We start from the raw sequence: 10,635 nt of genomic DNA, 5'->3' as shown, positions 1-10,635 counted from the left end.
CGACTAAGGTGAATTAGACCTCCTAGAAAATACCCCAACCCCTCTTCTTCTTGTAGTACGAAAAGGGGCCCTGCGAAAATTAAGAGAGCCCTTCAAAGTACTAGAAGGAAGAGTACATAACGGGCTGGCAGGCGTAGGCCAAAACTAAATCATCTCCGCACCCACAGAATTGACGCGGCCGGGGTTGGGACCAATCAGGCCGCGCATGCAGGGATGTTGATAAGCCCTCGTTGCGGTCGGTTCGATGAGTTCATTTACTGCCTATCAAGACATTATCCACTCCCCCAATAGCCTCCCTAATGGTAGTCTACTCCGTCGTTGTCCGTCGCTACTCCCTACGTGATCAGCAAGTGCAATATCCATTTAGAGACACTATGTTATACAGCCGCGCTCAGGTACATCACTTCCAATGCCTGTGTCATGATGGCGCAAATTAAGAACAGGGTAACGAAATATACAGAGCCACTGACAGTAGTAGTAGTTATTACCCAGGACTTCATCTCGCACACCTCAACGAAGCAAAGACAACTACAGGAACTACTAGTTGTGCCACCTCTTGCCACCCTTTACCAACTTTTCTCTTATTTTTTCCCACATCATGATACTTTGTATTCCTGTTCCTCAAGGATCCCGAAGGAACGTCCGGTTAGAAAATATGACTGGCTACCACCCCTTGCTTATTCCAAACCTGGCTGAATTCTGGAACGTCGTCCTGTCATTTGGCTTCGGGTTCTCCTGATCGATCGGGCCTCTAAGCTTTTGCACTACACAACCACCACCCGTTCGTTCGCCCCGTCGCGTCCCTGCTAGGGTAGCATGGGAAGAGGAACTGAACCCATGGAAGACCGATAGAAGCCAGTTGGAGTTTCTTTCGGCGCGATAGCCCGACGAGTCCTGCAAGGCTAAGCCCACGCCTCCTCCCTCGAGGAACGTTGAATCAGAATGTCCGAGTTGCTGCTTAGTCTATTCTTTTTGCCTACGAAGTCCTTCAATCAGGATTCTAGTCTACTAATTAGTGGCAAGGTCGGATATCGCCGGCTCGTATAACTAAGCCCCATCCGTGGTTCGTAGTCAGGTCTTCCTTTTTACGCCAGGGGGTTTGTTTATTTGCCTCTTGTGGAGCTTCTTTTACTTTTGTTCGTTGATTTTGCCTCTTGAGTGGGTGGTGCCATCCATTCCACAGGGACAGAGAGAATCAATCTATGGCTCACTTCTTCACATGACATGTCAGACACCGATGGCAATATCGGGGATAGCTTCGGGCAAAGTACAGCCGTGTGTCCCATGTGGCCATGTGAGATGTGGTGCTACTGTGCTTCGAAGCTGCATGTGGTAGCCTGACGCCTGGGCCGCCGCTCCGTTTGAGCTATCGCTCTGGTTGCTGCGAATGCTCCGACATGCAGCCCTGCCATGGTAGTTTCATAGTAGGGTGTGTTATACTGCGGAAACCCCCTTCTCAGAGTTGTGGGCTGTTCAGAGTGGGAAGGATACATGATCAGCGTGTTCATCCGCAAGGCTAGGAAAAGCAAAAACCGCAGCACATCTTCATAGTCAGCTGAAGCGACTCGAGAAATGAGTACAAAGTATCATCCAAGAATATGCATATCAGCACCTGTAAAGAAACGGAGAATCTCCACTACTAGCACGAACAATCTGTGTCTCCGCCCAGAAGTACTGTGTACTCACACACCGGCCCGGTGGCGCCAGTCCGAGCAAAAGATCTACAACGTTTTGTTTGGTCAAGCGACATGCAGCTGCCAGCAAATGAAGCGCTGGGGTTGCCCAGCTGTGCGACCGGTCCGGTTACGTGCAGGAAGAGCTTACTGGAGACAGAGCCAGCTAGCTGGAATGGAGCCTAGCGCTGATACCGAGGTCAACGTTCGAATTACTGATCGAAGAATAGAATCAGGCTGTGCTAGCTCTAGACTAGGTCTATGCGCTTTACTCTGTTGTTTTGAAAATGCCCCTTACTGCACGGGCAGCGAATCCAGCCAGATATTGATGCAGCTATTACCACTGTGTAGGCTGTTATCCAGGGGCATAATCACGCCGCATAACTATACGAATGCATCTAGAATTAACCATTATTGACATAGGCATACTAATAAGTAAGATGCATACACCAAAGTCCCACTCAAAACTTATCAAAGTACCGACACAATGAGTAGTACGTAGTAGTAAGTATCCCGTACCTCGGCAGAACCAAGCAAGAAGCCCCCCAAAACCCCGCAAACCACGACCCCCATCCATCCATCCGGCACTAAACGAAACACCCCATAATTTACACCTCAAAAAAGCAAAAAGCAAAAATCAAAAGCAAGAAAAAGGTTAAGAAAAGTAGTATAAACTACGTAACATCAACACACAGAACTAATCAAACCACGGCTCAAATCCATCTCGAATAAGTCCGACAACTTTAGTACTACATACGTTGTATGTAAGTAGTAAGTAGGTAGGTATAAACTTCTCAGCTGACTGACACCGCCCACTTTTATTAGTTTCTCAATTTTGCGGGGAAGGGATTCTGTTACATAACAGATTCATTTTCATTCCCGCTTTCTTCAGTCTTCAGTCTTCAACCCCGCAATTATCTACCTGTCATGTTCCATGTAAGATTATGTATGTATGTTACCCCGACTTTTATCTGACAGGTTTGGGTCTGCGGGTTGGGGAAAGTCTGGGGTAGTCTATTTAGGTTGGTAGGTTGGGTTTGATGCGACGTTGGCGGGTTTGATTTGGGATTGTGGGGTTGGAGTCGGTTGGGGTTTGGGTTTGGAGGGATACATTCTGGAAGTTAGTAAAGAGGGAGTGAACTAGGTCGAGTATAATGCCTATTTAGGTACTACTATTCATTCCATCTACTATTGAATAGCTAATCAGGTGGCTGTTATTTGCTACGCAGGTAAGAGAAAAAGTACCGCGGCATATTTAGGTTTAGAGCTGCTACTTCACTTGAAGTTTCTTGCCCTTCGGCAAGTTGTTTACGTCACTACTGCTAGCCTGTTATTTACAGTAGATACCTAGTGAATTGGCACATGTTGTACAGATTTATATCATATTGCATACTCGTTGCTACACAGCAGTTTTGATACGCCGTTGTTCCAGATAGGAAAGCTGTCGTGAGGGTGTATTCTATATGGGATATAATGAATAGGAGTTCTACTTGTGCGCTTGTTCCTTACTAGAAGATGTTCATTCTGTAGTAGGAGTAGTATGGGGCATGCGATTTCTTTAGGTGGTAGTCTGATAATTATGCGTACTAGTATGTGTTTCTTTTCCATTGACCCCTGCACGATGATATATTCGGTGTTTGGTCCAGGCACTCCTGACCGGTACCTGCGTGAGACTACTTGCAGCATAGGCTATGTTGCATAGGGCTGTGCCTGAGCATGTAGTCTCGGAGTGTAAGTATGGTAATATGTGGCGATATATGAATGAATTTGAATGGAGTTATGCTTCTTCCACGTGATGTGTAATGCTGGAACAGTAGCAACAGCTCGATTTCAGAGAGAATGTATGATAAAAACTACTACGTTATGTTGAAACAACTTTGCATCTGTAGATTTCAACACCTTACTGGCCAAAGGTTCAGTGTCAGAAGTAAACTCCATCATTACTACTGTCTATCTCAATCATGAGCGTTCATTCTATTACCATTTTGACATATCAAAGAAGAAGAATCGTGGATATCATGACCTAAGAGCTACCGACGGGTCCCTCACCACCGGGGATCAACTGAATAATAACTAGTGTCAGTCTGGAGCAGAATCAGTAACACAGGGGTATGACTGCAAACATACCATGCAGACATTGTTTCCGTTCAACAGAATCTTGGGAAGCTTCACTTGAGAGCCGGAGTAATCGCTGTCGCATGTTTAGTCAGATTTCTTGCTTCACACATAGTATAATGGCTAAGAAAGAAGAGCCCCAGAGATAGGAGATTTCCATCCAGATAGCAGATGCGGGGACTTACAATTCAGTCACGTCCTCCAAGACCATGTCTGCAGCAGGTCAGCTCACGCACATCGTACACGAACGACAGGAGAAATACTTACTGACGTAGTCATCGAATCCAAGCAGCGTCCCGGCGAATTCTGAATGCATATTAGCTATCTAGCTTATCGTCTGCCCCTCCCCCGCAGGGAGATGTTCATGCAGACCTTTGTCGTTCTTCATGATAACCCATATCCTGGATCCGACACACTTGTCGATCAATTCTGTCGCACATGTTAATAAGCAGATCATCACGAATACGCCATGTATACATGGCTTCTGACAGGGTCAATTACCAAGAGGAAGAAGTTGTGACGCCATTGCGGAATGATTAGGTTATTAAGCAGCTACTTTCAACTCAGCATATATCCTTCGAGACATAAAATCTATATCCATAGACGACTTACTAGTTCTCTTCTAGGTGGAAACAGGAGCCCCTTGCCTAGATTCAATATAGAAAATGAAGCGGGCGGACTGACGAACGGATGCTGGAATGATTCCATCCACACAATCTTGGCGGGCCCCGGTGGCAGAGTTTATCCGGCCCGGATGGCCTCCCCCAATCAGATCTACAATCCCGCTCCGCTTCATCGGGGTGATTTTCAGGTACGCCCTGTCGCTGTGTCGGTTTCAAGGCTGCTGGAATCCAACATGATGTATTAATTGAGCAGATTGTTATATTTCTATATTCGTATTATGGACTTCTTTCAGTCAGCGTGCTTTGCGTGACTTGTGAGACTTGACGCGATTTATAAAGACCGGTGGCGGTGATAGAAGCCGGCGGCAAGCGTCACTTTATTAGTTCTCTCGATTTGGTCTACTATGGGTCTCCGTGAAGCAGCTATGTCTTGGTATTTCTACCCCATTTCATGACCGAACAAATGCTTATATATGTACTAGCTCTATCAGTGTCTATACGTGCATACGCACTCCGCAGAATCAGGCTGCCATAACAGCCACTCTCTCAAGGTCGCTGCGCAGGCCGTGCGCCTTGATTCAGCATATGACGCTGAATGGCTCAATAAACAGGCTGTATTCTGCTCTAAACAGAAGCAGCTGCTTTCCACGTTCCAGCTTGAGCATGGATAAGAGACCTGCCTTACAGAGCCTACCTGGAACAAGGCATCTTTCATTCAGGATCGACAGTCGGTCCTGCGAACTTAAACCCCAGCCTTCACAGGCCAGCGACACGATACCTTGCAATCAGACCTCCCCATATACAGGTCGCCAACATGTCGTTTCTCATAGCTACAGACCTATAACCTATCCATTTCCAGCACAAAAAAGATGTTATAGCTCGAATACAGTCCCGCGACCCATGATTGAGCATATAATCGACAGTAAGGACGTCGGAGAACTCCAGACACCAGAATCACCAGTATTACTAGCCAAGTCAGAAACCCTGAGCGCAAGCAACAATGACATAGACGAATCTGCCCCAGAAAACCACCCAGCAGGAGAGTCAAAACCAGTCCTCACACCCGCCGAGGACCCCCCAACACCCAAGTTCTGGAGCCACACCATGCTCAAAAGCCCCGAAGGCAAGAACATCATCGTCCATTACTGCAAAACACTCAAAAGCAGCGAAGACGTCGCGCAACTCTTCCTAAACGACAAGACCCTCGGCTTCGACATGGAATGGAAAGCGCAGGCCTCCGCCTGGAACAGCATTCAAGACAACGTATCCCTAATCCAAGTCGCAAACAGGGAGCGAATTGCCCTCTTCCACGTCGCCCTCTTCAGGCCAGGCAGAAAACTCAGCGACCTCGTCCCACCAACTCTCAAACAAATCATTGAGTCCCCAGACATTACGAAGCTTGGAGTATCAATCAAAGCAGACTGCACGCGTCTCCGCAAGTACCTCAAGATCGACGCGCACGGGATCTTCGAGCTCAGCCACCTTCATAAACTGGTCAAATACTGCCAGAGTAACCCGAAACTGATTAACAAACGACCTGTCAATCTCAGTGAGCAGGTGGAGGAGCATCTGGGGCTTCCATTGGAGAAAGCGGAAGATGTGAGGTGCAGTGATTGGACGGTCTCTTTGAGCTATCGTCAGGTGCAATGTAAGTTTCATTCGTCCACGCCTGGTACTAACACATGAATAACGAGTGTATGTGTAGATGCTGCATCCGATTCGTATGCTTGTATCTGCTTGTTTGATACTATGGATGCGAAGCGAAAGGCCCTCGACCCCCGACCTCCTTTACCTGCTCATGCGGATTTGGATCTGCCTATTCGTATTGTGCAGGAGCCGACCACGACGACGGTCCCGGATGATGTCGAGGTGGTTAAGCCTTAGTGGATTGCTTGAGACAGAGTGACGATACAGTGGTTTCCACAGCACATGCATACTCCCGCGAGAAAACAGGTTGGTTGCTACCTGGTTTAAACATAGAGCGACTTGATATATACTCTGGTTGTAATAACCAGATTTCAGGCCCATGAACTTCGCATATTGGATCTATATAGATCTCAGAGCTAGAACATGATATGATACCCATGCTAGAATCAATATATACAACATTTTCATCAGAAACTGAATAGAAAGTCAAGTCATTTACAATCGAGACTGCCAAATAATTGCCTCTAGAATGAATGGGGTATAATTATAGACAAGAAAGCATGATACAGTCAGTCATGTATATAAACAGCGCTGTAAAGTCATAAAACCATCAATATCATCCTCTCAAGGGCAGCACTTTCGACAAGAGCACCTCCTGTCGACAAAGCGGGCACTCCGGCTTCTCCCGTACCCAGTCCCGCACACACGTCCAACAAAAGACATGCCCACATGTCGTGACACTCGGATCTTTGAACAATTCCAGACAGAGCGTACATTTGCGCTGCTGTCCTTCGGGAATCCAGGGGATCGCATGGGAGTCTTCCGAGAAATCGTACCGGGCAGCAGAAGCTGGAAGGAGAGGAAGCGAGGAGGGGTTTTCGAGTGACGGTATCAAGGAACTTCCATACTGTTTCATACCACCTTCCGCTTCAAGTCCACTATCTTCGTTTTCCTGTCCTAGGTCGGCCCCGACCTTCTTGATATGCAGGATGCCCTGTACAGCGATTTGCAAGACAAGCAGCACACCCAGGACCTCATAACCAACCCGTTGTTCACCCTCCTCTACCTTTTTCGTGAAAACATACCGCAGGCCCGAGAACCGCTTCGAGAGATGATAGTAAGCGCCCGTGAAATAGAACGTTGCGATGCTAACGGCGTATATGGGTGACAGCGACGTGATGGAGTCCAGATGCTCGAGGATGTATTTCTGGATCCGGAGCTTCGTGAAGAATGACGGTTTCTTAGACGACTTGTTATCCTTGGCTTGCTCCACTGCTGCATTCTTGGCTTGAGATGCTTTGAGTTGTTGTCGGGCGATACTGCGTTCCAGCTTCGATCGCAGTCGTTGTCGGAAAGCGGGGAGAATTCGCTGCAGTGTCCAGGGCAGCAGGATACTACTGAGGATGTACCCGGCTCGTCTGGGAAGGGAAGGGAGTTGGAGGGTGTCGTCTTCTAGTTGGACCAAGTCGCAGTATTCTTCACCTAGGGTTCGGTTTCCGATGAAGGTGGTCAAGGCAAAGTAGAGGATCTCAGTTAGGTGTTTGATGGCATCGGAGTGGGTGTGTGCATAGCGAGCTCCGCGGAGAGAGCGAACGATTGAGTGTGCTTGGCTTGTCAAGCTCCCTGTCATGAAAGCATCCTTTTCATGCGACCGAATGATATCTGGGGAGGTAGCGAAAGGGTAGAAATGGGCCGAGGGAGAGACGGACGGTGTCGGAGCGGAGGTAGTTAGGGAGAGATCTTCGTCGGCCATTGTGAGGGAAGTGGGAGAGTGCGAGATGTGGTGAGTAAAAGAGGGAAGGAGAAGACAATATGGGAGAGAGCTATTCCCTCGTTGAGACAGCTATCATGGCAGGAAGAGACGGAGAGAGAGCGGAGGGAGATAAGGCGCGTGGGATTGTATAGCAGCGCCGGCATGCAACAGCGGATCCCCGAAAGGCGGAGGAGCAACGCCAGTGCCTCGGTAATACTCACGTGATGCTCTAGACAACCGCAACGTGACCCCTATCACATGACTCAACTCACGTGTCAAGGGTCAAGTCCCAAAGAGGCCAGGCTAGACCCAAAGCGGGACAAGTGCGCGTCGTTACAGGCCGGAAAGCCGCGCGGAGCCGCTGGGCCCCGTCGAAAGTGGAAAGCCGACCTGAAACCGGCGGTCCCTGAGCTTCTTCACTTCCCGCTGCTTAAACTGCTTCGCTGGTCATGATTTGAGTGCCCTTTGTGGTCGTCAAACCTCACCCCGAGTCGCTCCTTGATCTCCCCCCCTCCAACCCCCCTCTCCCCCCTTCGCCTGATCAGTCACTGTCGCTACATACTCTTCACTACTGGCTCCGTGCCTCGAGCCTCTCTCGAGTCACTCCGAACCTCCCTCTCGGTCTCCCTCTGGTGCTGAATTACCGGCGCCGCCGTCTCTTCAATGGAATATGGGTGTCGATCAACATGCTCAATTGGATCGCTTCAGTCTCTTCCTCCCCTTCCCCTATCGCGTGGCGGTGATACTGCTGGCTGGTATGCTACCCCCTTGGATGATCGCCCCCTCCTCTAATCCCCGGCATTTCATTTGGCTGACATTTCGTTATCGATAGGTTTCTGGGGTTGGGGTGCTAATCTGCAATACCTCCTAAAGGCCAATATTGTGGGTGATGCCCCTCCCTCTCCCTCTTCATCCTCCTTGCCTCCACCTTCTTTTGTCTATATAGTTATAGACATTCGCTGACTGGCTTCTTCTTAGGATGTCCCTGCCCTTATTAAATATCCTGCTCGACAATCCTCCAGTCAACGCCCGCATTATGCCTCGACATACCAGCTGGCCACTCTCCTGACTATCCCGCTCGTCGTCTCCCTCCTTATCTTCTGGCCCGCCACCCATGGCTCCGCAGAACGCGTCGAAGCGGTGGAATTCATTCCGCAATCATACTTCTTCATAGGACTGTTTATTCTCATCCTGCCCTTCTACCGGATCGCGCGCTCGGGCCGATATCGGTTCTTCATGACCCTGAAGCGCATCAGTCTTGGAGGTCTGGCGGAAGCACAAGATGGCAAATTCGGGGATATTCTGCTGGCAGATGCTCTGACAAGCTATTCTAGAGTCCTCGCGGACTTGGTTGTTACCTTCTGCATGTTCTTTACCACGGACGTCTCCAGCACGTCCAAACCCACCCGCAAGTGTCGCACGAACGATTACGTCGTTCCCTTGATCATCGCTTTCCCCAGTATCATTCGACTTCGTCAATGTCTCATTGAATACTTGCGTGTGCGTCGGGCTACCCAGCGTAGTCAAGTCGCGGGCAGCCAGGGTGGCCAGCACTTGGCTAACGCCCTGAAATACGCCACCGCGTTCCCGGTTATCATCCTGGCAGCCAAGTTGAAGAACTACAACCCTCTAGACTTTTACGGCTACAGTGAGATGAGCCTTTCACGGCTCTTGTACGTGCTCGACTTCTCTTTCCTGCCTTCTGCAAATAGCCCTGCCTAACCGCGCTTCCTCTGTTACAGGTTTTTCTTTACATTCATCAACTCCGCATACTCCTTCTACTGGGATATCACCAAGGATTGGGATTTGACCCTCTTCTCTTCGGCACGCCACAGCCACGAACACCCATACGGACTGCGCCGCCATCGCTATTTCGCCAACCGACAGTACTACCTCGCGATCATCATTGATCTGGCCATCCGTTTCTCCTGGCTCTCTAGATACGTGCCCGGATTTGTCTGGATGAGCGAGACCGAGTTTGGAATTTTCGTACTCATGTTCTCTGAGGTCGCCCGTCGCTGGATGTGGGTTTTCCTCCGCGTCGAGGCCGAGTGGAGTAAGTCACCCATCCATCACACAAGCACGTTACCGTGGCACCTTCAACTGACTCGTGGCACCCAACAACAGTCCGAAACAGCCGCGGTCCTGCCCCCGACGATATTCTCCTTGGCGAGTTCGGCGGCAAATTGGACGCAGACTGAACTTATACAGCCATGCCGCATCTTTCTAGACAAGGCTTCTCGCCCATTCCTCTATAAACTGACATGATTCTTGTGTATCCAACATTGTAGCCAGCATTCATCGTTATTGTGTTTACGTATGTAAGAACATCTTTCTTCCTTCTGCCTCTTTTCTCCTGCCTTCCCTCTCTTCTTGGCTTGGATTGGTGCGTCTAGAGCCCATCCGGCCCGTTCACTTCTTCAAACTTGCTTTGATTTGGATTGGCTTGGTTCCGTTCCTCTTACTATACACTTGTCTGTTCTATACACACACACACACCTATATTTACTTTCCCCTTTTCTTCTTTTTTTCATTTTCCTACTGGGAGGCGGAGAGGCGTCTGTATCATATTATATTGGGCAGGAAACAAAGGGAAAGGGAGTGTTGCGGAGCAGTTCTTGTGTTGTTTCGTATACGCTAAAACGTATAGTATAAATCCTGAGTCTGTTTCTCTTTTTCTTATTTTTTTATTTCTTTATCTCCTACTTTTCACCATTCTCTTCGGGGTCCTTTCATTCCTTTCGTTGTAATAACTTTCTCGTTTATCATTTACTGGGGTACCTAGTACCACTCATTTTGGTACTGTTTGGGGGTTAAGGAAAGA

General features: G+C 48.8%; 4 protein-coding genes across 4 annotated transcripts; 2 read left to right on the top strand and 2 right to left on the bottom strand.

The window, feature by feature from the left end:
- Window positions 1-3,558: 3,558 nt before the first annotated feature.
- On the bottom strand, window positions 3,559-4,314 carry BO88DRAFT_485507 (RNA-binding protein LSM5; the record flags this gene model as incomplete). The annotated part of the gene is made up of 6 exons (XM_025712348.1): window positions 3,559-3,735; window positions 3,801-3,864; window positions 3,974-4,001; window positions 4,056-4,094; window positions 4,161-4,217; window positions 4,290-4,314. The coding sequence occupies 6 exons, from the start codon at window positions 4,312-4,314 to the stop codon at window positions 3,697-3,699; spliced, it is 252 nt and encodes an 83-aa protein (XP_025565781.1). The 3' UTR covers window positions 3,559-3,696.
- Window positions 4,315-5,311: 997 nt separating this feature from the next.
- BO88DRAFT_333200 (3'-5' exonuclease) lies at window positions 5,312-6,295 on the top strand (the record flags this gene model as incomplete). Its single annotated transcript, XM_025702754.1, has 2 exons — window positions 5,312-6,059; window positions 6,117-6,295. The coding sequence occupies 2 exons, from the start codon at window positions 5,312-5,314 to the stop codon at window positions 6,293-6,295; spliced, it is 927 nt and encodes a 308-aa protein (XP_025565780.1).
- A 146-nt stretch (window positions 6,296-6,441) lies between these two features.
- Window positions 6,442-7,929, bottom strand: pex10 (ubiquitin-protein ligase peroxin 10). The gene has a single exon (XM_025706067.1). It carries the CDS (start codon window positions 7,809-7,811, stop codon window positions 6,675-6,677), a length of 1,137 nt encoding a protein of 378 aa, XP_025565779.1. The 5' UTR covers window positions 7,812-7,929; the 3' UTR covers window positions 6,442-6,674.
- A 552-nt stretch (window positions 7,930-8,481) lies between these two features.
- On the top strand, window positions 8,482-10,038 carry BO88DRAFT_382527 (EXS domain-containing protein; the record flags this gene model as incomplete). The annotated part of the gene is made up of 5 exons (XM_025704630.1): window positions 8,482-8,566; window positions 8,644-8,693; window positions 8,790-9,484; window positions 9,554-9,867; window positions 9,939-10,038. The coding sequence occupies 5 exons, from the start codon at window positions 8,482-8,484 to the stop codon at window positions 10,010-10,012; spliced, it is 1,218 nt and encodes a 405-aa protein (XP_025565778.1). The 3' UTR covers window positions 10,013-10,038.
- Window positions 10,039-10,635: the final 597 nt, after the last annotated feature.

The sequence above is a fragment of the Aspergillus vadensis genome, assembly GCF_003184925.1.
Source record: "Aspergillus vadensis CBS 113365 unplaced genomic scaffold BO88scaffold_4, whole genome shotgun sequence".
Classification (NCBI taxonomy): domain Eukaryota; kingdom Fungi; phylum Ascomycota; class Eurotiomycetes; order Eurotiales; family Aspergillaceae; genus Aspergillus; species Aspergillus vadensis.
The sequence above is the reverse complement of the archived record's forward strand: the minus strand, read 5'-3'. Positions and strand labels throughout refer to the sequence as shown.

Coding starts and splice junctions, on each gene's coding strand:
- pex10 (XM_025706067.1), bottom strand. CDS start 7,811: ATGGCCGACGAAGATCTCTCCCTAACTACCTCCGCTCCGACACCGTCC.